We start from the raw sequence: 22,088 nt of genomic DNA on the forward strand, positions 1-22,088 counted from the left end.
GAGAGAGAGAGAGACTTGCTCAAGGTAAGTTGGTCAACAGCAGAGCCAGGGTTCCAACGATGACAGCCTCCAGCCCCAGGCCCGAGCTCGCCTCTCTGGCCTAGCTGGGCACCAGCACTCAGGGGACTGGTCATCTGGGCTTGTGCATCAGGTTCGGGCAGTCCTAGAGTCATCCTGGTAGGGCCAAAGTGTTTAGACTCTCAGGCTTCTGGCTCACCTGCCTGGGCTGGTTTGGGACATTAAGCCAAACCAGACACCTTCGGTTAGGGTGGGCAGGGGAAGGTGGAACGTGTGGGGTGCCCCTGAGAATTGCAATAGTGTTCATTGATTGAGCCCTAACTCTATGTCAGGCACTGTGCTAAGTGCTTTTCTGGGTCTATCCCATTCATCTTCATCATAACTCTATGAACTAGTTACTACCATAATCGTCAATTCACAGATGGAAAACTTGAGGCAGCCAGGCTGAGTACCTCGTCTGAAACGCACTGCCTCTAGCAGCCCAGAACCCAAGGCCTGTGTCACCATTTTGGTGCACTGGTTCCCACTTCCAGGAGAAAATCCACTAATGTTTACTGAATGGTATGATCACTCTTTTTTTTTTTTTTTTTGAGTTGGAGTCTCACTCCGTACCCAGGCTGGAGTGCAGTGGCACACTCACAGCAACCCCAGTGTCAACCCTCTGGGCTCTGGCGATCCTTCCACCTCAGCCTTCCAAGTAGCTGAAACTACAGGTGCGTGCTACCACACCCGGCTAATTTTTGATTCATTGTAGAGACGAAGTCATGTCAAGTTGCCCTGGCTGGTCTCAAACCTGTGGGCTCAGGCAATCCACTCACCTGGGCCTCCCAAACTGCTGAGATTACTGGCTGAGCCACCGAACCTGGCCATGATCACTCTTCTTATCCCAGAGTGATCTCTTTGGGCCTTTAAACTCCTCTCTCGGTTGCCTCTCAAATTACTTGGGTGAACGTGCGTTTGGGGTGGGAGAGCCACCACTGACCCTCAACTTGAGCCTAGCCTTTCTATCTGGGATGAGGGCATCAGGCTCAGGAACTCAGCCCACTCTTCTCTCTTCACCTTCACCTAGTCCTCCCTCAGATCTTCCTGCCAGACCGGGCTTTTATTTGTATAGGATTCCTCAGCTCTTAGTGATTAATTCCCTACCTTTTCCTTCTACTCTCCCCCCCCGCATGCACAGAAAGGGCAGGGACCACGTTTAGCAGACAGTGAGATGCAGGGTGGGGAGGAACCGAAAACCGAGCAGGGCCTGGTCATGGTCCCCCTCACTGAAATCTCCCTTTCCTCTCCCCTTCCGCCAGCTCTTGACTCATTCGGCCACGGAGGGGAGTCGTGGGGAGGGGAAGGTTGAAGAGGAGCCCTGCTCAGAGATGCTCAAAGCCTTTGTCAATAAGAAGAAACTCAGGAGGTTGCATTTTGGAGCTGCCGTGGGAGGCCTGTGGGAGTATTATCTACAAAAAGGAACACGGAGAGAGAGTAGGGAAGAGCTAAGCAAGGAAAAAACCGTTCAAGACACAAAAGATGGAAAAAGTCCCCCTGCCCCCAGCCACAGAGCGCAGGCGGAGTCAGACGCTGTGTGCAAGGGGGTGGGAACAGGTGGCTGTCGAGGAACAGGGCCCGGGCTCCGCCTCTCTCCTCCCCTCTTCCCACTCTCTCTACCCTTCTCTCTGTAGGTCCCCTGGCCTGTTCCAAGCCTGGCTGTCAGCCAGCATGACCAGGCTCCGCTTCTAAGGTTGTGCTGTATGGTGGGAAAATTGGGCTTTCAAGTGAGTCGAGTCTGGGTTCAAATCCTAGCTCTGCCACTGACCACTTGGGAAGAGGTTACTTTATCTTGCAGAGAATGGGTTCCTTCATTTGTAAAATGAACCCTGGCCAATTGCTATTAAAAATGAGCTCAGCAGCCGGGCTCAGTGGCTCAGCCTGTAATCCCACGCCTTTGGGAGGCTGAGGTGAGTGGATTGCCTGAGCCCGTGGGTTCGAGACCCGCCTGGGCAGGGAGACCTCATCTCTACAATAAATCAAAAAATTAGCCGGTGGTGGCACATGCCTGTACTCCCAGCTACTTGGAAGGCTGAGGTGGAAGAATCGCCTGAGCCTAGCAGGTCGAGGCTGTGGTGGCTGTGAGTGTGCCACCGCACTCCAGCGTACTCCAGCCCAGGTGACAGAGTGAGACTCCGCCTGGGGGAGGTGGGGAAGAGCTCAGAAAGAAGCCTCACTGAAGGTTCCCCAACCCCACAAAGACAAACCAAACCTTTTGGAATTCTTTGAGGCCTCCAGCACTTGGCCCCCCCTTGGCTGTCTCATTGTAGGTTATTCCTTTTCTTTTAGGGAGGACCCTAGCTAGAGTGTGAGCAGATCACAATACCTTCCATCAAGGGAATCCTGGGAGGCACATGGTTTTATTTATAAATAGAAGTTATTTATATGTAGATAAACTGTCATGGCGGTGGTTCACGCCTATAATCCAGCACTTTGGGAGGTCGAGGTGAGAGGATTGCCTGAGCTCACGGGATTGAGACCAGCCTGGGCAACTCACCTCTACAATTAAAAACAAAAAAAGTAGCTGGGTGTGGTGGCACCTGCCTGTGGTTTCAGCCACTTGGAAGGCTGAGGTGGAAGGATTGCCTGAGGCCAGCAGTTGGAGGCAGCAGTGGTTGTGAGCATGCCACTGCACTTCAGCCTGGGCGACAGAGTGAGACTCCGACTCAAAAAAAAAAAAAAGAAAGAAAGAAAACAGCACGGTCATCTTAATGGAGTAGTGACCTGTAGTGAGTGCCTACTGTGAACAACCACCTGGACGTCAGGCACCGGGAGGCAGTGCGGCTGACTGCAGCTGCCCGCCCCCACCACAGCGAGCAGGCCCTGGGGCCAGAGGCCCACGCAGCCCTGCTGGAGCCTGCAGGGAACCAGGGGAAACCTCTTTCAATCTGTTACAGCAGCACCAGAAGACAGGTAAATTTAAAATCATGTTACAGAGAAAGTCTAACTTGGTTAAGCTGAGGAGACATAAAACAAGAGACCTGACTCTTCCCTGAAGAATCAGAGTGGGAGGTATTTGTTCCTGCTGTTTTGACGGCAGTGAAGGGGCGGGCAGGAGACAGTTGTGCTAGTGGATGAGTTTCTTCACCCAGAAACATCTTCTTCAGATAGGGTTTCCTCCTTGGTGTGAACTATCAAGGCAGGTGAGAAAACGCCCTTATCACCTGGATGGAGATAATGTTCCCTGGCTTTTCCCTGGGAAATCCTGGCCCAGCATCCCCCTTGTGCTGCAGCAGCGGTGACCGAGTTCGCTGTCAGCTCCATCAGCATCTACCTGCCCCACCCAGAGTTCTGAAACTGGGGTGAGGTGCATTTTCTTTTCTGAGTCGGGGGTCTCACTGTTGCCCACGCTGGAGTGTAGTGGCATGATCAAAATGGTCTCAGTTCATGGCAACCTCGACCTCCTGGGCTCAGGCAGTCCTCCCACCTCAGCATCCCAAGTAACTGGGACTACAGGCGTGTGCCACCACACCTGGCTAATTTTTGATTTTTTTGTAGAGATGAGATTTCACTATGGTGTCCAGGCTGGTCTTGAACTCCTGGGCTCAAAGCAATTCTCCCGCCTCAGTCTCCCAAAGTGCTGGGATTACAGGCCTAAGTCACTATGCCTGGTCTGGGGTGTGTTTTCTGACAGGTCTGGCTGACAGACAAGAGCAGCAGAGGGCTCACCATGCTGAAGCGATATGCTTTCGGGGAGAAATGCTGCAGAAGGAATAGAATAACTGAATTCTTAATTTTTTTCAGTTAATAAGATCTGTATGGCTGGAGATAGAGAAGTCTTCTTCTACATAATTCTTAAGATTTAAAAATTTTTTTTGTAGAGACAGGGTCTCACTACGTTGCCTAAGATGGTCTCTAATTCCTGACCTCAAGTGATCCTTTGGCCTCCCAAAGTACCGGGATTACAGGCATGAGCCATCATCTGGCAGGAAAGACAGAAAATTCAAGGAGTTATGGCAACTGAATGTTCAACTTGTCATGGGTTAGCTTAGACACCCAGGGTACTTTTCTGCAGCACCAGGACAGACACATCAAGTAGTTGCTGTTGTCTGTACTTTATAGTTCAGGAAGAGGTGCAAAGATGTCATGTTACTTGCCCAAGGTCAACTGGTAGCACAGCTATCAAGCTGTGAAGGGGAACTGAAATCCAAGTCCAAGGTCTTTCTATTCTACCACATTGCCTGGCAGACAGACAGGCCTTCCAAGGGCTTAAGGAGGAGTTCTACTTCCTTCACCTGCATAGTGGTTGAAGAAAGAGCTGGAATCATTTATCTTGGCCTCAGAACTCACAGAGTGCCTACCACACAATATGTGTCTTGATGTATGAAAGAGCTACAACAACCAGAAGCTTAATTGATTTTACTATGTTGTTCTGGCTACCAGCATTATGGGCCGCTGCTCTGAACTCACTAGTTAAGACAGTAATACAGGCCAGGCTCAGTGGCTCAGCCTGTAATCCCAGCACTTTGGGAGGCGGAAGCAAGTGGATTGCCTGAGCCTGCAGGTTTAAGACTAGCCCGGATAACTTGGTGAGACCTCATTTCTAAAATTAAAAAAAAAGAAAAAATTAGCCAGGCATGGTAGCATGTGCCTGTAGTCTGGCTACGTGGAAGGCTGAGGCGGAAGGATCGCCGGAGCCCAGCAGGTCGACGCTGGGGTGGCCATGAGCGTGCCACTGCATTCCAGTCTGGGTGACAGAGTGAGACTCCAACTCCAAAAAAAAGAGATAGTAATACAATAGCTTCTTGTATCAGTCAGTGGCCTCCCAACATGTAGTTTTAGATACCTGTTTCTTCCAAGAAGTGTGCTGCCATATTGATACAATTCTCGCCAGGTGGGACAAGAAGGTAGAATGAACTCCATAAATCAGGTAAGATAAAAACCTCATTTTGCCAGGTGTTGTGATTTATGTCTGTAATCTCAGCACTTTGGGAGGTCAAGGTGGGAGGACTGCTTGAGTCTAGGCATTTAAGACCAGCCTTGGCAATATAAGACATTGTTTCTACAAAAAAAAAAAAAATTAGCTGGGTACGGTGGCACACAACTGTAGTCGTAGCTACTCAGGAGACTAAGGCAGAAAGATCACCTGAGCCCAGCATGTCAAGGTTGCAGTGAGCCATGATTGTGCCACTGCGCTCCAGCCTGGGTGACAGAGTGAGATCCCAACTTAAAACAAACAAACAGCCTCATTTTGTTAGATTAGATGGCAGAATTTCCTTGGGGCAACAAGGCATTCATTACTCTACTAACCTTCCCCGGAAGAATAGGTTGGTTCACAGATCGATGACTATACATTTGGGATTTCCCAGGTCACTCTTAACCTCAAGTAGTTTATCCTGTTCCCCCATATATACACTGATACTCCCAAGACTGTACCCTGGTCTGGGATTCTGAAACAAGGGGTCACCGTCTCTGTACACCATTGCACAACTGCCTGACACCTGCTGGCATAGTTCTGCTGGAAGCATCGACCCAGCCCTTCTGGCAGTGCTCTCCCCGCCTTTTGCGAAGACAGAGTGGTGCTCTCAGGCAACAATGTTCTCTTGTGTTATTTATCTATATGCCTCAGTGGCCCCAACTAGTTTATCAGCCACTTGAAGTCAGGGACTGTGTTTCAGTTATCTTTTTCTACTCTTAGCTTCCTGCTGGGTGACCATACAAAGCATTCCCAAACACTAGTGCAAAGTGTAAACTGTGCCACTTTATCAATAATAAAGAATACTGGGCTGGGTACGGTGGCTCATGTCTTCAATACCAGCACTTGGAGAGGCAGAGGTGACAGGATTGCCTTATCCCAAGGGTTGGAGACCTGCCTAGGCAACTTGGTGAGACCTCATCTCTACAATAAATCAAAAAATTAGCTGGGCATGGTGGCATGCACCTGTAGTTTCAGCTATTGAGAGGCTGAGGTGGAAGGATCGCCTGAGCCCAGCAGGTGGAGGCTAGGGTAACCATGATTGTGCCACTGCACTCCAGCCTGGGCGATATAGTGAGACTCCAACTCAAAAAAAAAAAAAAAAAAAAAGCCTTATGAATAGCTATATGATCCAGAAATTCCAAACCTAGTTATTGGTCCTACAGATACTCTCACAAGTGGAGAATGATATATGCAACATGGAATCCTCATTGTAGAAATACTTGTAATAGCAAATAGCTAAAAACCAACACTAGGGACTGGTTAAACTATGCCAAATTTATACAATGGAATAATACACAGCCACAGAAGGAATGAGTTATATTTATATCCCTTTCTTCTGTTTTTTTTTTTGAGTCGGAGTCTCACTCTGTCGCCCAGACTGGAGTGCAGTGGCTGCTCCCGGCCACCGCAGCCTCGACCTGCTGGGCTCCGGTGATCCTTCCACCTCAGCCTTCCAAGCATCTAGAACTACAGGCGCATGCAACCATGCCCGGCTAATTTTTTGATTTATTGTAGAGATGAGATCTCACCAAGTTGCCTGGACTGGTCTCGAACCCACCGGCTCAGGTAATCCACTTGCCATAGCCTCCCAAAGTGTTAGGATTACAGGCTGAGTCACGGAGTCTGCCCCCCGCCGCCCTTTTATTGAGTCGGAGTCTCACTCTGTGGCCCAGGCTGGAGTGCAGTGGCACGCTCCCGGCCACTGCAGCCTCAACCTGCTGGGTTCAGGTGATCTTTCCACTTCAGCCTTCCAAGTAGCTGGGACTACAGGCACACGCCACCACGCCCGGCTAATTTCTTTGATTTATTGTAGAGACAAGGTGTTGCCATGTTTCCCAGGCTGGTCCCAAACCCACGGGCTCAGGCAATCCTCTCGCCTCAAGACTCCCAAAGTGCCGGGATTACTGGCGGGAGCCACTGCTCCCAGCCTCTATCCCTTTGAAATAATAGACTCCTGGGAGGCACGTGTTTTTATTTACAGATAAACTGTTGAGCGCTGCTTGGCTACTAGGTAGAGGAACCGGTCTGAACTTAGATTTGACTAGGCTGACAGCCATTTGCTACCGTACTATTCTGTGGGGTCGTTTTGTCCTGTCCAGGAGGAGGTCTAAGTGGTATAAATTCTTTCCCCCCTTTTTTTCCCCCACAACCCCTGGCTTGGGATACATTCTTATGATAAACTTGCACTAGCACAGAAAACCTCCAAGGGATACACAAGAAACTTAACAGTGGTTGCCTCTGGGGAGGGGATGAATAGTCCATAGTGGGATAAAGGTGTACTTTTAATCACATATTCTTTTGAAATGTTTAGATTTTTAGTATTTGCCCAGAATGCTTTTTCTCAAAACAAAAAAAATTAGTTATGAAAAGTGAGGACAAATGAAAAAAGTCAGTTGTATAAGGGCATGCATAGTATGATTTCCATTCACGTAAAAGAAAAAAAAAAATGCATTTCCATGTTTGGGGTTAGAACATTTCTATAACATCAGTTAAGGTGTCTAATCCTAACACAGACCAAGTGAGGTCCAATGGGAGGCCCCAAACTTCACCTGTACCTAAACCACTTACTTGTGTTTGCAATCCTGACTTGTACTCCACGTTTCTTTTTTTTTTGAGTTGGAGCCTCACTCTGTCGCCCAGGCTGGAGTGCAGTGGCACACTCACGGCCACCCCAGCGTCGACAAGCTGGGCTCCAGTGATCCTTCCAAGTAGCTGGAACTACAGATGCACACTACCATGCCCTGCTAATTTTTGATTTATTGTAGAGACAAGGTCTCACCAAGTTGCCCAGGCTGGTCTCAAAGCCATGGGCTCAGGCAATTCACTTGCCTTGGCCTTCCAAAGTGCTGAGATTACAGGCTGAGCCACCAAGTCTGGCCTGCCCCACAATTTTAAAATAAAATAAGCCGGGCTCGGTGGCTCAGCCTGTAATCCCACACCTTTGGGAGGCTGAGGTGAGTGGATTGCCTGGGCCCACGAGTTTGAAACCTGCCTGGGCAACTTAGCGAGACCTCATCTCTATAATATATCAAAAATTAGCCGGGCGTGGTAGTGCGTACCTGTAGTTACATCTACTTGGAAGGCTGAGGCAGAAGGATCGCCGGAGCCCAGCAGGTTGAGGCTGTGGTGGCCGGGAGCGGCCACTGCACTCCAGCCTGGGCGACAGAGTGAGACTCCAACTCAAAAACAAAACAAAAAACCCCAAAACCAAACAAAATAAAATAAAATTTTAAAAAGACATAAAAAAAGAACATTTCTAGAAAGATATGATTTCTATGAGAGTGATTTCTTCTAGGGAGTGGGACATGGTAGGGAAGAACTTTTAAATTTCTACCACGTACACTTCTGTATTGAAAAACAAAAATCTGTAATTATTTCCTAAAAAGCAAAATTTTTAAACAGCCATAAGTAAGGGGCATAGGAAATATTTGATGTTCACAACGAAGTCATGCTAATTTGTATTTTGCCTCTCAAGTGTCACATAAATGAAGAGCTAAATAACTTGAAGTCCCAGTCCTATCTTTAGGTTGGGGAGGGCAAGACATCGTCAATAAGGGGAAAAGGAAAAAGGAAGGAAAAATGATGGCTGGTTAGGTAGGGTCTCTGAGCACAGGTGGTGGCTGCCCAGAGTATGGAATCTTCCTTCTCTTGGGAAGCCCAGAGCTATTTGGGCGTGAGGGATGAGCTACACAATTTAAACGAAGATCAGTCTAACTTCTCACTGAAGTCAAATTGGCAAAATTTGGAGATTATCTACAGCATGAGATCTTAAATGAATTATGGGTTAGACATATTTATTTATTTATTTACTTATTTATTTTTTTAGTTGGAGTCTCACTCTGTCACCCAGACTGGAGTGCAGTGGCTGCTCCCGGCTACTGCAGCCTCGACCTGCTGGGCTCTGGCGATCCTTCCGCCTCAGCCTTCCGAGTAGCTGGAACTACAGGCGTGCGCTACCACGCCCGGCTAATTTTTTGATTTATTGTAGAGATGAGGTCTCGCCAAGTTGCCCAGGTGGGTCTCGAACCCGCGGGCTCAGGCAATCCACTCACCTCAGCCTCCCAAAGTGCTGGGATTATAGGCTGAGCCACCGAGCCCGGCTGGGTTAGACATATTTAAAAACAGATTAGAGAATATATATAGTATGATTTTCTAAATAAAAATTTAAAACCCATATATCCATGTGTATATATACATGTATGTTTTGAAAAAGGTCTAAGCCAGGAGTGGTTACACACGCCTGTAGTCTTGGCTACTCAGGAGGCTGAGGCAGGAGGACTGTTTGAAGCTTAGAGTTTGAGGCTGCAGTGTGCTATGGTTGTACTTGTGAATACCTACTGTACTCCAGCCTGGGCGACACAGCAAGACTCATCTCTAAAAATAGAAAATAGAAATAAAAAAAGGAAAAACGTTTAGAAGGATGTATTAACACCAGTCATTACCCCTGAGGAGTGAAATGGAAAGATGGAAAATTTTTCTTTTTCCTTTTACATTTCTATATTATTTGATATTTTATTTTGATTTTCTTTTCTTTTCTGAGTTGGAGTCTCACACTGTCATCCAGACTGGAGTGCAGTGGCCGCTCTCGGCCACCGCAGCCTCGACCTGCTAGGCTCCGGTGATCCTTCCGCCTCAGCCTTCCAAGTAGCCGAAACTACAGGCGCGCACTACCACGCTCAGCCAATTTTTTTTTATTTATTGTAGACATGAGGTCTCACCAAGTTGCCCAGGCGGGTCTCGAACCCGCGGACTCAGGCAATTCACTCACCTCAGCCTCCCAAGGCATGGGATTACAGGCTGAACCACCGAGCCCGGCTTATTTTGATTTTCAAGTCAGGGGTCTCACTCTGTCACCCAGGCTAGAGTGCAGTGGCAGGATCATTGACCTCTTGGGCTCAGGCAATTTTCCCACCCTAGTCTTCCGAGTATCTGGGTCTACAGGCGCACACCATCACGCCTGGCTAATTTTTAAAAATTTTTTTGTAGAGGCAGAGACTTGCTGTTTCCCAGGCTGGTCTTGACCTCCTGGGCTCAAGCAATCCCCCTACCTCAGCATCCCAAAGTGCTGGGATTATAGGTGTGAGCCACCATGCCTGGTCTTTACCGTGCCTTGACATTTTAAATACTACTTTTGTAATTAAAAATAAAATGTACAAAACCCATCCCATAATTTTCAAATTTTATGATCATAAAAAATCTTCAGATTTTTTTTATAGGGAAATTTTAATTTCAACCTCAAGGCAGTTTTGACAAAGATGTGGCCGTCTATCTATCTGGGTGGTTAAATCTAGTCTTGCCTGGATATAGGGACGGCTCTCATAATTCTTCAAGGTTGCTTCAATCTCTGGATTTCCAGTAAAGTATAGGTAAACAATTAATCAGAAAACCAGGGTTTTTTTCCCGACACATAGCAGGCTGATGGTACTGTTGGACAACTCCCAAAAATGAGGTGTTAGGCCCCTTGGAAATGGCTTCCCCAGTACTCCTTGACTACTCCTACTGAAAGATACACAAGGCATGCGCGCGCGCACTGTCTCTCTCTCAATCTGTTTAACCAGCCGGAACCCTGGCAGCTCAGCTTCAGCCAAAGAGCCAGGGGAAGGCCTGAGGCAGCTACGTTCTGCACTGCTGCCACTTACAGCGTGCGCTTCAGACCTGGGAGAACACATGCTGGAGAAAGAAAAGCTCTGCTATTATTAAATCATAGATGCTGGGGCGGGTGTGGGTTGGAGGGGTCTGGCACCAATGCCACCTGCCACAGGCTCAGTTCTACAGTTTCACTCACTGCTCAGTCAAGGGGCGGGGACGGGGACAGGAGTGCCAACATAACCTGCGGTTGCTGGGAGAGCCGCTGGCAGCTGCGGTTTTTCTCCATGGTGAGTTCTCCTTTGGAAAGTCACCATTCCTTCTCTGACGAGCCTTTCCCACCAGGAACAGCTGCACTTGCTCATCCTGGCTTTCATGTTTTAATTTGGTCCTGAAGCACAACTGCGAGGACAAACGACTTGGGAATGAGACACCCTCATTTAAGGCCAGAACAAGCTGTCTGAGTGACTTCTACCCCATGAGGCCCAAAGGAAAACAGATAATGAAATGAGATTGCCTGCTGCTGTGAAACAAGTGTGGAACATTTATGCAGCTGTTTTTATTTATTCAACTATAAAGGTAGTCTGCAGCGATTTTTGGATGGGTAACACCTTAGATTAACATTAATTGTATTGCTATAAATTTGATCAGGATCAGAACAGGAAGGGAGAGAACCAAAAAAGTTTCCAAACATTAAAATAGAGAAATGCTTTTTTTTTAACATTTTTTTTTTAACTTCAATTAAATGCTACTTTCCCATAGACTTCCCTAGACTGGTTTGCAATCTAAGGCAATCGGAAGCAAGGCTTTGGGCATTCTGAAGAAACCGCAGGTTAAGCTACGGTGCCAAGCAGCAGACTGAAACCCTGCCTTCAGTGTAAATCGCAGGCACATTCTGGGATAGAGGCAGATTCTCAGATGTTGCCTAGTTCTCTCTTTTCACCAATTACACTTTCCCTTCTCTGGTTAACCCAGTGCAATATACAATCTCCTCACTGACTTTCCGGGTCAAACTGTTGTTTGAAGGGAACCTGGCAGGCATCTGTGGCTTCTGCTTAGATTGGAAAGGCAGCAGACGAGCTCTGAGCTGCCTCCTTCCAAGTCAGCCCAAAGAGTGGGGGTAACTGAGCCTTGTGCACTCGGAAGAATGCTGCTTACCCTAGGGGAAGCTGACAACAGCTGCCTCTGAGTCCTGGTGGAAATGACCAATCAAAATCAATCCATATCATTGGGAAAGATCAAGGAAAAAGATAGCTTTCTCTCCAAAAATGGTAAAAGAATTAAGGAAACAAGAAAGCAAAAATACTTAGAATGGCACAAAAGTGATATGCATAAACTTTTTTGTTATTAAACCTAACTATACGTTTCCTAAAGTCCAGTTATCAAGTTGAATTGTGTGGGATAGAGGAGAGAGGCCAACTGGAATTTCTCTCAAGAGTTTCCGGCATCAGTGTGAGAGGTCCTGGGTTTGCGCTGGGGGAGCCCCTTTTTAAACGCGGGCTTGGGTAGGCAGGGCTCCGTGTTGACTCCAGTTCCATTGGTCCCTGCAGAGAGAGTCTGGCCCCGTTCACTGGTGCTTCCTGGTGCCTGGGGTGGAGCACTCTGATACCTGGAGCCAGAGGAATACCACGAGCTGTTTCTGTAACGACCTACACCGTCATGCCGCCCTTGGCTCACAGGGTCACCGGACTTTTGGTTGTGTGGCCTGTAGCCTTGTCCTCCTCGCCTGTTTCCTGGCAATACCTAAGGATAAAGGTAGACAATGTTCAAGGTGCTCTGGCATGATGGTACCCCAGTTTGGAGGTATAGTCTGAAAGCATAATTGTGGCTCTCAAAATGATCTCTCAACACTCACAGAATTCTCTCTGTCAATCCTACCTAGCTAGCCACTACATTAGAATTAATACATCTCTCCCCATCTTTCACTCCTAGGCTCTTTTCCACTGAAGAGGAGCTTACTTTTCTTTAGCTGGGCACAAGAAGAGAGATAAGAAGAAAGAACATCCTCCGGGTTGTTACAAGCCCTCAGTTGGACAAGCAATCTTATATGTCTGAACTTTGTAGATCATAGGTCAGGCATATTGAACCTGCAGGCCACATGTGGCCCAGGACAGCTAGTAATGTGGCCTCACAAAATCTTTTAACATCATGTGTTTTTTAGTGTTTCTTTCCTTTAGTGTTTCTTTCCATGCGTAGTTCTATTTCTGAAGTTCATGATCATGCCTTATTCATGACATTGCTTTTGGCAGCACATACATTTGTGAACAACTGTTTTCAATTATGAAGCACATGAAGAGCAAAATTTGAACAAACATTTCTGACGAGCACCTTGAGAACTCATTAAAAACTGTGACCACTTCCATTGAACCAGATATTGATAGATTAGTTTTACAAAAACAAGGTCAGATTTACTACTAGTTTTATTTTGTTCTCATTTTTCTAAACTTCATAAGAAAAAATATAAAAATAAAAGAAGTCTCGTTATGTATATACACTAACTATACTATATAATTTTATGTGCAGCCCAAGACAGTTCCTCTTTACTCAGTGAGGCCTAGGGAAGCCAAAAGGTTGTCATAGGCCATTTGCAAAGATAATAAACACTTAGAATAATCAAGTAAACATCATTATGGCCTGCCTTGCTATAGATTATGAGCCACAGATAAAACCATGCTGCTGTGACATTCAGTACATCTTTCACATTATAATCCCGAAAGTTTAAGGAATGGGATTTTATTTTTGTCCTCAATTCCAATGTTATATCATTTCTGAAGAATTACTAACAGCACTGCCTTGGATTGCTCTTCTATTCCATCTTTAAACAAGGAAAAGAAACTATGGATTAATCTTCTACTTTCTTTTTTTAATTTTTTATATTTTAAAAATATTATTTTTTTGTAGAGACAGGGGCTCACTATGTTGCCCGGGCTGGTCTCAAGCTCCTGGCATCAAGTAACCCTCCCATTAAGCCTTGGCCTCCCAAAGTGCTGGCATTACAGTTGTGAGCCACTGTGCCCAGCCAAGTCTTCATCTTCAGCTTTCTAGTGCTCATCCCCTATCGCCACTGGGTTAATTATCTCTTTCCCTGACAAATTCCACGTTGGGTTTTTGGAAGTTGCTGCTTTCCGATGCATGTTGGTGAACCTGCCACTTGTGGTATCTGTCTGCCCTGAGATGGGTGCACGACTTCCAGTGTGACTAATTCCCAGGCAATAGTAGCTACAACAGCAAGGGTCATTGCCAACATAAGAAAGTCAGTTGTTCTTGGCAACAGGAAATCTAAACTGGTTTGGACTATATATATAAAACATATCAAATCCTTTCTCAGGAACTAACTGGGGCTGGAGAGATTCCAAATAGGTGGAATGGAAATAAAGAGAGAAAGGTAATATACTGAGCTATCAGCACTTAAACTTTGACAGTCTGGAGGTTCTTCTTTCTAACATGCTCAGCGTGGATGTGAGGTTACCTCCCGATGCGGTTGGTAAGGCCGGCCACTGGTATTTGCTACAGCTGCAGGAGTCTCTCCTGGTGCAGAGTTTTTCTTGTTAGCACTGGTAGGGCTGGGAACAGAGGCACAGGTGGAAGAAGCAGCAGAGGCATCACTCGGGCTACTCAAGGACACAGATATAACTGAGCTACATCGGGATCTGGTTGAATAGCTGTTCTTTGGATGGGACACTAAAACAGAAATATGAGGGATACTGGTCATATGATGGAACAGAATGATGGGTAAGGTTTCTGTTGTTTCTCAATTTCACAAAGAGCAATTTAAAATAAAGAATTGTCCACTTGAGTAGTCATTAAAAAAAAAAAAAAACACCTGTAAAATGGGTAACAGGAAGGAAAGTCCCGACTGCTCTCTTCCGCCACTCTCTCCAAATCCCCACTGCTTTGTAAAGGAATCTTTTTTTTTTGAGTTGGAGTCTCACTCTGTCGCCCAGATTGGAGTGCAGTGGCTGCTCCCGGCCACCACAGCCTCGACCTGCTGGGCTCTGGCGATCCTTCTGCCTCAGCCTTCCAAGTAGCTGAAACTACAGGCGCGTGCTACCACACCCAGCTGATTTTTTGATTTATTGTAGAGATGAGGTCTCGCCAAGTTGCCTAGGCAGGTCTTGAACCTATGGGCTCAGGCAATCCACTCACCTCAGCCTCCCAAAGGCGCGGGATTACAGGCTGAGCCACCGAGCCCAGCTGTAAAGGAATTCTTAAAGACAGAACAGTTTAAGATCAAAGTTACCTATCCTCCCACCAACTAATGACTTCTTGATATTTCCTGCTACCTAAACTCCTTGCTTCAGCTCTCTCTAACAGCTGACTAAGCCTGGGAACAATAGTTCCATATGTTCAGTTTCCTATGCAAGGAACATTCTCAAGTACAGACTTTTCAAAAAAAGAAAAAGGTAAATAAATCAAATCTTTGCTAAATCCCTTTTAAAAAATTTGAATGATGCAAGGTATAAATAATCAAGATCACTTAAACATGAATAGAACTAGTCTTTACAACAAACACGTATCTTGCCAAATTTCTTTCTGTAAAAATAACCCTGAATTCAAAATACCAAGCCCAACAAAAAAATTAATATTTCAATTCATATCTTGTCAGAATTTAATGTTGAATGGTTTAAAATTACGCCTGGATTTTTTTTTTTGGTTTGAGGTCTGGGCTAAGGATAAGTTCATAAATGTTATCCTAGGTTCAACATGTCACTTTTTTTTCTTTGAGTAGGAGTCTTATTTTGTCACCCAGGCTGGAGTACAGTGACATGCTCACGCCACCACAGCCTCAACCTGCTGAGTTCAGGTGATTCTTCCACCTCAGCCTTCCATGTAGCTGGAATTATAGGCACATACCACATGTCTGGCTAATTTTGTTTTTAAATTTATTGTGGAGATGAGGTCTCACTAAGTTGCCCAGGCTGTTCTCAAATCCCTGGACTCAAGAAATTCTCTCATCTCAGTCTCCCAAAGTTCTGGGATTATAGGCAGGAGCCACCACGCCCAGCTAACATGTCACTTTTATACTGAGATAGAAAGAACAAAGAAGTGGTGTTCAGGGCTTAACCAATGTGTCACTAGACACTCCTCTCCTTGCAGGCACTCCTCTCCCCTTTAACACTATTATTTAAAGGCCTGTTATGCACCCAGCAATGCAGGTATTGTTATCTCTGTTTTGGAGAGGAATGAAATGAAGCTCTGAGACAACAATGTAGAGGCAGAGATTCAAACGTGGTCTGACTGCAGAGTCCATGTTCTTGACACCACATATTACATGCCTATCAGTTCAGCATAAATGATGAAAAACAGTCCTTCATATTTATGGAGCTGGCAAATACCCATCTTCAGAGTTCAAAGGTCTGTATCCATGGACTTCACATCTCAGAGTTACTTTTTATAAAGACAAGCAAATGAGAAGCACTGATGAAGAGTCAGTGGAAAAACCAATCAGCACATTGGTCTCTAAAATAATCTCCACCTCTAGTTCGCAAAGTGTCTTGTCATCTCACCTTGCCCAAATGAATCAATGCTCTTCTTCAGGGTCTCTACGTCACAGGTGAACCGTGCGACTCGTCCCAGATCCTCGTCATATTTACGTTCACTAACAAAGTGCTGGAGGAAAGTGCAAAGAAAGCCCTCCAGGTTAGACACACTCTACATTTAATTTATAACCTCCTATATACAGATCAAACAGAATTATTTTCTTATTTTATTTTTTGAGTTGGAGTCTCACCCTGTCACCCAGGTTGGAGTGCAGTGGCACGCTGACAGCTACCACAGCCTCGACCTGCTGGGCTCAGATGATCCTTCCGTTTCAGCCTTCTAAGTAGCTGGAACCACAGGCATGCACCACTACGTCTGGCTAATTTTCTGATTTATTGTAGAGATGAGGTCTTGCCAAGTTGCCCAGGATGGTCTTGAATCCATGGGCTCAGGCAATCCTCTCAACCTTGGCCTCCCAAAGTGCTGGGATTATATATGTGAGCTGCCACGCCCGGCCTAGAATTATTTTCAATTGTCTCCATTTTTCCTTTTTACTGTTTCAAAGTTCACTAAATGGCCATCATATTGCCAACAGTGGGTAATCGAACAAATTCACTCATTTTCTTCAAGAGCTCAAAAATAAGTTTGGAAGTATTGCTCTTTTTTTTTTTTTTGAGTTGGAGTCTCATTCTGTCACCCAGGCAGGAGTGCAGTGGCATGCTCATGGTCACTGCAGTCTCAACCTGCTGGGCTCAAGCGATCCTTCCACTTCAGCTTTCCAAGTAGTTGGAATTACAGGAGTGTGCCACCACCACGCTCAGCTAATTTTTTTGCTTACTGTAGAGATGAAACCTCACTATGTTGCCCAAGCTGGTCTTGAACCCATGGGCTCAGAAAATCCTCTCACCTCAGCCTCCCAAAGTGCTGGGATTATAGGCATGAGCACCGTGCCTGGCTAGTTTTGAAGTTTTATGAAATACTATATTATAATGTCAGAGCCCATTAGGCATAATCAAGATAAAATGTAGTGAGAGGAAAACAGAGGAAGGATTTACAGTAGAGGACAATCTTCCCACTGTTTGCTATTCCATTATATACAAACATAGAGGTTGCAAAAACATTCACAAGCTACAACAAAGATTCCATTTAGATAGACGGCTTGGTGTTAATAGGAGCTTCTTTAGGAAACCCATTTATCTCTTTATAAAGTAGGATTTCTTAGTCTTTGAAATAGGAACAATTTCTTGAGATGGAAAATCATTCATGTGAAAAGTCAACTTTGCAAATGAGAAGAGTTTATGCTGCAAGTAATTTAATCCTTTTGAGTAGACTGAACTGAGAAGTAACCAATCCCTCGAGTAAAAAACTATGCTATAGAAATTGAGAAATAAAGAAATATAGAAATATGTCAGGAATAAAGTGCTTCTGGGGGGTCTGTTTCAATAAACATATCTAAGGTAGACTGGAATCTTTTTTTCCAGAAAGTAAGGGGATGAAAAAGAAAAGTTAAAGGCCTAGATATAATTTGGAAGAACTGAACTCCTCAGGGCAATTCTCTTAACTGGGTGGTCTAATATTATTTGGGATGCATCAGAATTCTCGAGATACATCGAGAAGCACTGAAAGGGAAAGGAAAGATAAAAATTACCTTTGGCCTTGAAGTCCTAAAGCTTCAGAGACTATTATGGCTTAGGAAAGCACATGAACCTCTTTTAACAAAGCCTTCAGACATGTAATATCAGTCTGAGATTAATTCTGAAACAAATTCTAGGGTTTGTTGAGTCAAAGACATAATAGGAATGACGGAAATAAAATGATCTGGAAATAAGACATTTAAATTGCACAGCACCCACTTCAGTACGCTGAAACGTGGAGAGAAACAGATCCTTAGTCAGCCTGCAGGAATATTTCCAGCAGCTTTTCAGCCACGTGGGAGGGGGAACAGATGAAGTCTATGAGAGCCAGAAATCTCATCTAATTCCAAAGGGGTTTCCAGCTTCTCCCAGAGAGTTGAATGAGCCTGACTGGCATCAATGCAAGGAGGCCTTTCTCCTAATGTTTAGTAAGATAGTGTTAGTTGAACAGAAAATGGTGATTTAAAATTTGCATCATTGGCTACTTCACCCCAATGGAATCTCAGGGGAAGGAGTAAGAATAACAAGACTCCACAGGTTTGTGCAAACACTGGGTCAGATGGTAACAAGGATCCTTGTAAGGCCCTTCCACCTGTGCTTTATTTTGCATCCTCTGCAGCAAATGTTCCTCTCAATTGTGACAATACATCTTACATGTTCAGACAATGTAGAGGTGAAGGGCACAGGCGTGGAGAAGGCCAACTTCCCTTGTTCACACAGTTCATGGTTTACAAATGATTATTTAGAACGCCAATGTCTACAACTGCCCATGAGTAACCCAGTTTCTCTTGGGTTCACATGCTTAGTCTCAGAAACACTGTTCTTTATATAAGCAATTGAAAGGTATAAATTTTGAACCCAAGTAGTCTATTATAAACAGGTCACAATATAAACAACATCTCAAATGGCTAATTTTTCTCTACAGAATCAACCACCCAATCATTATTTATAGAAGACCTACTATGTGCCGAGGCACTGTGCTAGGCACTGCAGAACAGCAGTTCCTGCCACTGTGAAGTTCATGATCTAGTGGGGAAGACAAATTAATCAAATGCACAGAAAATCCTAACTGCTCTGAAAGCACAGAAGAGGGATAGGACAGGAAAGTCAGGAAGGATGAGTAGGTCCGGAATAATTATGTGCTCAGAGGCAGGGGGAAGAGTGTTTTGGACAAATGGAAAAGCATGTTGAGTGACCCTCCAGTGGGAGGGAGTGGGTATGTCTGTGGAGAGGAAAAGTCAACATGGCTGGAGGACAGAGGCCAAGATGAGATGGTGTGAACTGAGGGTGACAATGAGTGAGAACACACAGCCCTACAGTCTGGATTAAGGACTATTTAAATTTTTTAAGAAGGTAAGAGAATTTTGTCCTAAAGCAATGGAAAGTTTAGAGAGATTGCTGTAGTGTGAGGACATATACGGGGGGGGGGGAAGCAATGGCACAACGAATGAAGAAAATCAGTTAAGAGGCTATTGCAGCTGGGTGCAGTGACTCATGCGCTTTGGGAGGCCGAGGCGAGAGGATTGCCTGAGTCCATGGGTTTGAGACTAGCCTGGGCAACTTGGCGAGACTTCATCTCTACAATAAATCAAAAAACTAGCTTGGCATGGTGGTGCATGGTTCCAGCTACTTGAAAGACTGAGGAGGAAGGATCGCCTCAACACAGCAGGTCAAGATGGCAGTGGTCACTACTATGCCACTGGACTCCAACCTGAGCAACAGTGAGACTCTGACTCAAAACAAAAACAAAAACAAACAAAAAAGCCAAGCAAGAGATGGTGGTAACTTGATCATGATGGTGGTGTTAACGGTGGAGAAAAGATCAGATTTGAGATTCGATATGAGGTTAAATGTACAGGGACTGCTGACAGATTTAATGTGAGAAATGGAGAAATTTTCTAAGGTTTTCAGCTGGGACAACTGGATAGATGACAGTACCACTTACAGAGAAAGGGACCTGGAAGAGGGCCAAGCTTGGGAAAGGAAGCTCATGAGTTCAATATATTAGAGATGACCATGAATTATGGAGATTTGTTACTTCAGCCCCTGAGGGTAAGAAGAAAGGCAGAACGGAGAAGAAAGTTTTACCTTGATATCAGCTCTGAGCTCAACCAATTGCTCCTCTGACATTCGAACAGCCACATCAGTCATCTTCTTTAGAAGTTCAGCTTTCTTTTGTCGGCTGAGTAAAATTTCCACTGTAGAGGAAAAGGGACTATGAATCTTATGTTGCTGCTAAATAGGATAAAGAAGAACTAGAAGTGTAAGCCTTGCAGTATGTATTTGGACAGTCAAAGGCTTAGCTGCCCACCTACCCAGAAAATGAAAATACCAAAGGTCCAGTTTCCACCTTTGGTAGGGTCTCTGAAAGCAGTTAAGTGGCAAACATTTTTTATGAATCACAAAGATTCCTGAATCATTTGTCGTCTTTTCCTCTTGCCAGTCAAAAATAATTTTAATCAAGAAGCATACAAATTAAAACAGAAATATGCACACATGGTAAAAAATTCATCTAGAATAAATGGATATGAAATGAAAAGTAAAAGTATCCCTCCTACTTCTGATTTTGTGGTCCCCTCTCCAGAGGGAACAACTTCTTATATATTCTTCCAGATACCATCTATGTATATATAACCTAGGTATCTCCTCTCTTTTTTCTCTCCTCACAAATGGAAGGATATCATACACATGGCCTTTCCTTTCCTTTAGCTATTTTTATTTAACACATCGTGAAGTTTATTCCCTATTAATACAGCTGGATAGCCTTCATTCTGTTTAACAGCCACCTAGTATTCTAGGTGGATATACCACAATTATTTACCAAGTGCCCTAATGATGGATATTTAGATTGTTACAGTCTTTTAAAAAGCACTTCATTGGCACGCTCCCTATTCATAAGTTGGATATGGTCATGTTGGAAAATAGACAATCAAAATCTCCTAGAGAAGAGATAGGGGCTACAGTGGACAAAGGGCAAAAGAAATCCTCCCAGGAAGCAAAACTAGGTAGAAGTTTATCAGATAAACCACCTGAGGAACTTTCTCTACCACCAGGACAGAGATTCTGCTATTCCTATCCAGCCAAGACTCTGCTATTCATAAGTTGGATATGGTCATGGTGGAAAATAGACAATCAAAATCTCCTAGAGAAGAGATAGGGGCTACAGTGGACAAAGGGCAAAAGAAATCCTCCCAGGAAGCAAAACTAGGTAGAAGTTTATCAGATAAACCACCTGAGGAACTTTCTCTACCACCAGGACAGAGATTCTGCTATTCCTATCCAGCCAAGACTCTGCTATTCCTGTCCAGCAAGATGTGATCATGTGCTTTTCCAGGTAGGAATTTCTACTAGAATTATCTTCCTCCTTCTCTAACTATAAAATATTGAAGGAGGGAACATTTAACTTTTCTTTTAGTTTATGAGACCCCAGAATATGGTAGCTTACAACATACCATATTCAGACCTGATGGGAGATCTGAAATAACTCAGAAGACCAGGTCTTTTAGCTGTATATACTAACTAGCTGAGACTTTGGAGGCATTGCCACTGAGAAGAAAAAAGAGGGTTATTGGGTAGCTGAAGAGGAGGACTATAGCAAAAACTGTTAGTTGATTGACTATCTACTGACATTTTCCTCCTACCAGAAAGAAGTTCAATGTTGGGTACCAATATGGTTAGGTAAAGATCTTTATTTCTTGGCTTTGCTACAGGTCAAATGGTCATGTGATACTGTTTGCCACTGAGATATAAGTAGAACTCACAGAGCAGGGCTTTCAAGAAAGTTTTTTATTTTTTGAGTTGGTATCTAACTCTGTCGCCCAGGCTAGAGTGCAGTGGCATCCTCATGGCCTCCACAGCCTCGACCTGCTAGGCTCAGGCGATCCTTCCACCTCAGTCTTCCAAGTAGCTGGCTAATTTTTTTATTTATTGTAGAGATGAGGTCTCGCCAAGTTGCCCAGGCTAGTCTCGAACCCCTGGACTCAGGCAATTCTCTTGCCTCTGCCTCCCAAAGTGTTGGGATATAAGAAAGTTTTGTTGTTGTTGTTAAGTCGGAGTCTCACTCCTGTCGCCCAGGCTGGAGTGCAGTGGTACGCTCATGGCCGCTGCAGCCTCAACCTGCTGGGCTTAGGCAATCCTTCTGCCTCAGCCTTCCAAGTAGCTGGAACTACAGACGCATGCCACTATGCCCGGCTAGTTTTTGTGATTTATTGTAGAGATGAAGTCTCACCAAGTTGCCCAGGCTGGTCTCGAACCCCTGGGGATCAGGTGATCCCCTTGCCTCGCTCGGCCTCCCAAAGTGTTGGGATTACAGGCTGAGCCACTGTGCCCAGCCACAAAAGTTTTTGTTTGTTTGTTTTGTTTTGTTGTTTTTTTTTTTGAGTTGGAGTCTCACTCTGTCGCCCAGACTGGAG

General features: G+C 45.1%; 1 protein-coding gene across 1 annotated transcript in view; it reads right to left on the reverse strand.

Annotated features, from left to right (window-relative positions):
• Positions 1-11,069: 11,069 nt before the first annotated feature.
• Positions 11,070-22,088, reverse strand: part of SPATS2 (spermatogenesis associated serine rich 2) — a 78,082-nt gene continuing 67,063 nt past the window's right edge. The window contains exons 10-13 of the mRNA XM_008064922.2: positions 19,765-19,874; positions 16,069-16,171; positions 14,031-14,242; positions 11,070-12,304 (exon numbers count right to left, since the gene is read on the reverse strand). Of these exons, the coding sequence (XP_008063113.1) occupies positions 11,993-12,304; positions 14,031-14,242; positions 16,069-16,171; positions 19,765-19,874 (737 nt within the window). The 3' untranslated portion in view covers positions 11,070-11,992. The remainder of the gene's footprint in view (positions 12,305-14,030; positions 14,243-16,068; positions 16,172-19,764; positions 19,875-22,088) is intronic.

This window comes from Carlito syrichta, unplaced genomic scaffold (genome assembly GCF_000164805.1).
Source record: "Carlito syrichta isolate Samal-C Ts95f unplaced genomic scaffold, Tarsius_syrichta-2.0.1 Scaffold308104, whole genome shotgun sequence".
In the NCBI taxonomy this organism is placed as follows: domain Eukaryota; kingdom Metazoa; phylum Chordata; class Mammalia; order Primates; family Tarsiidae; genus Carlito; species Carlito syrichta.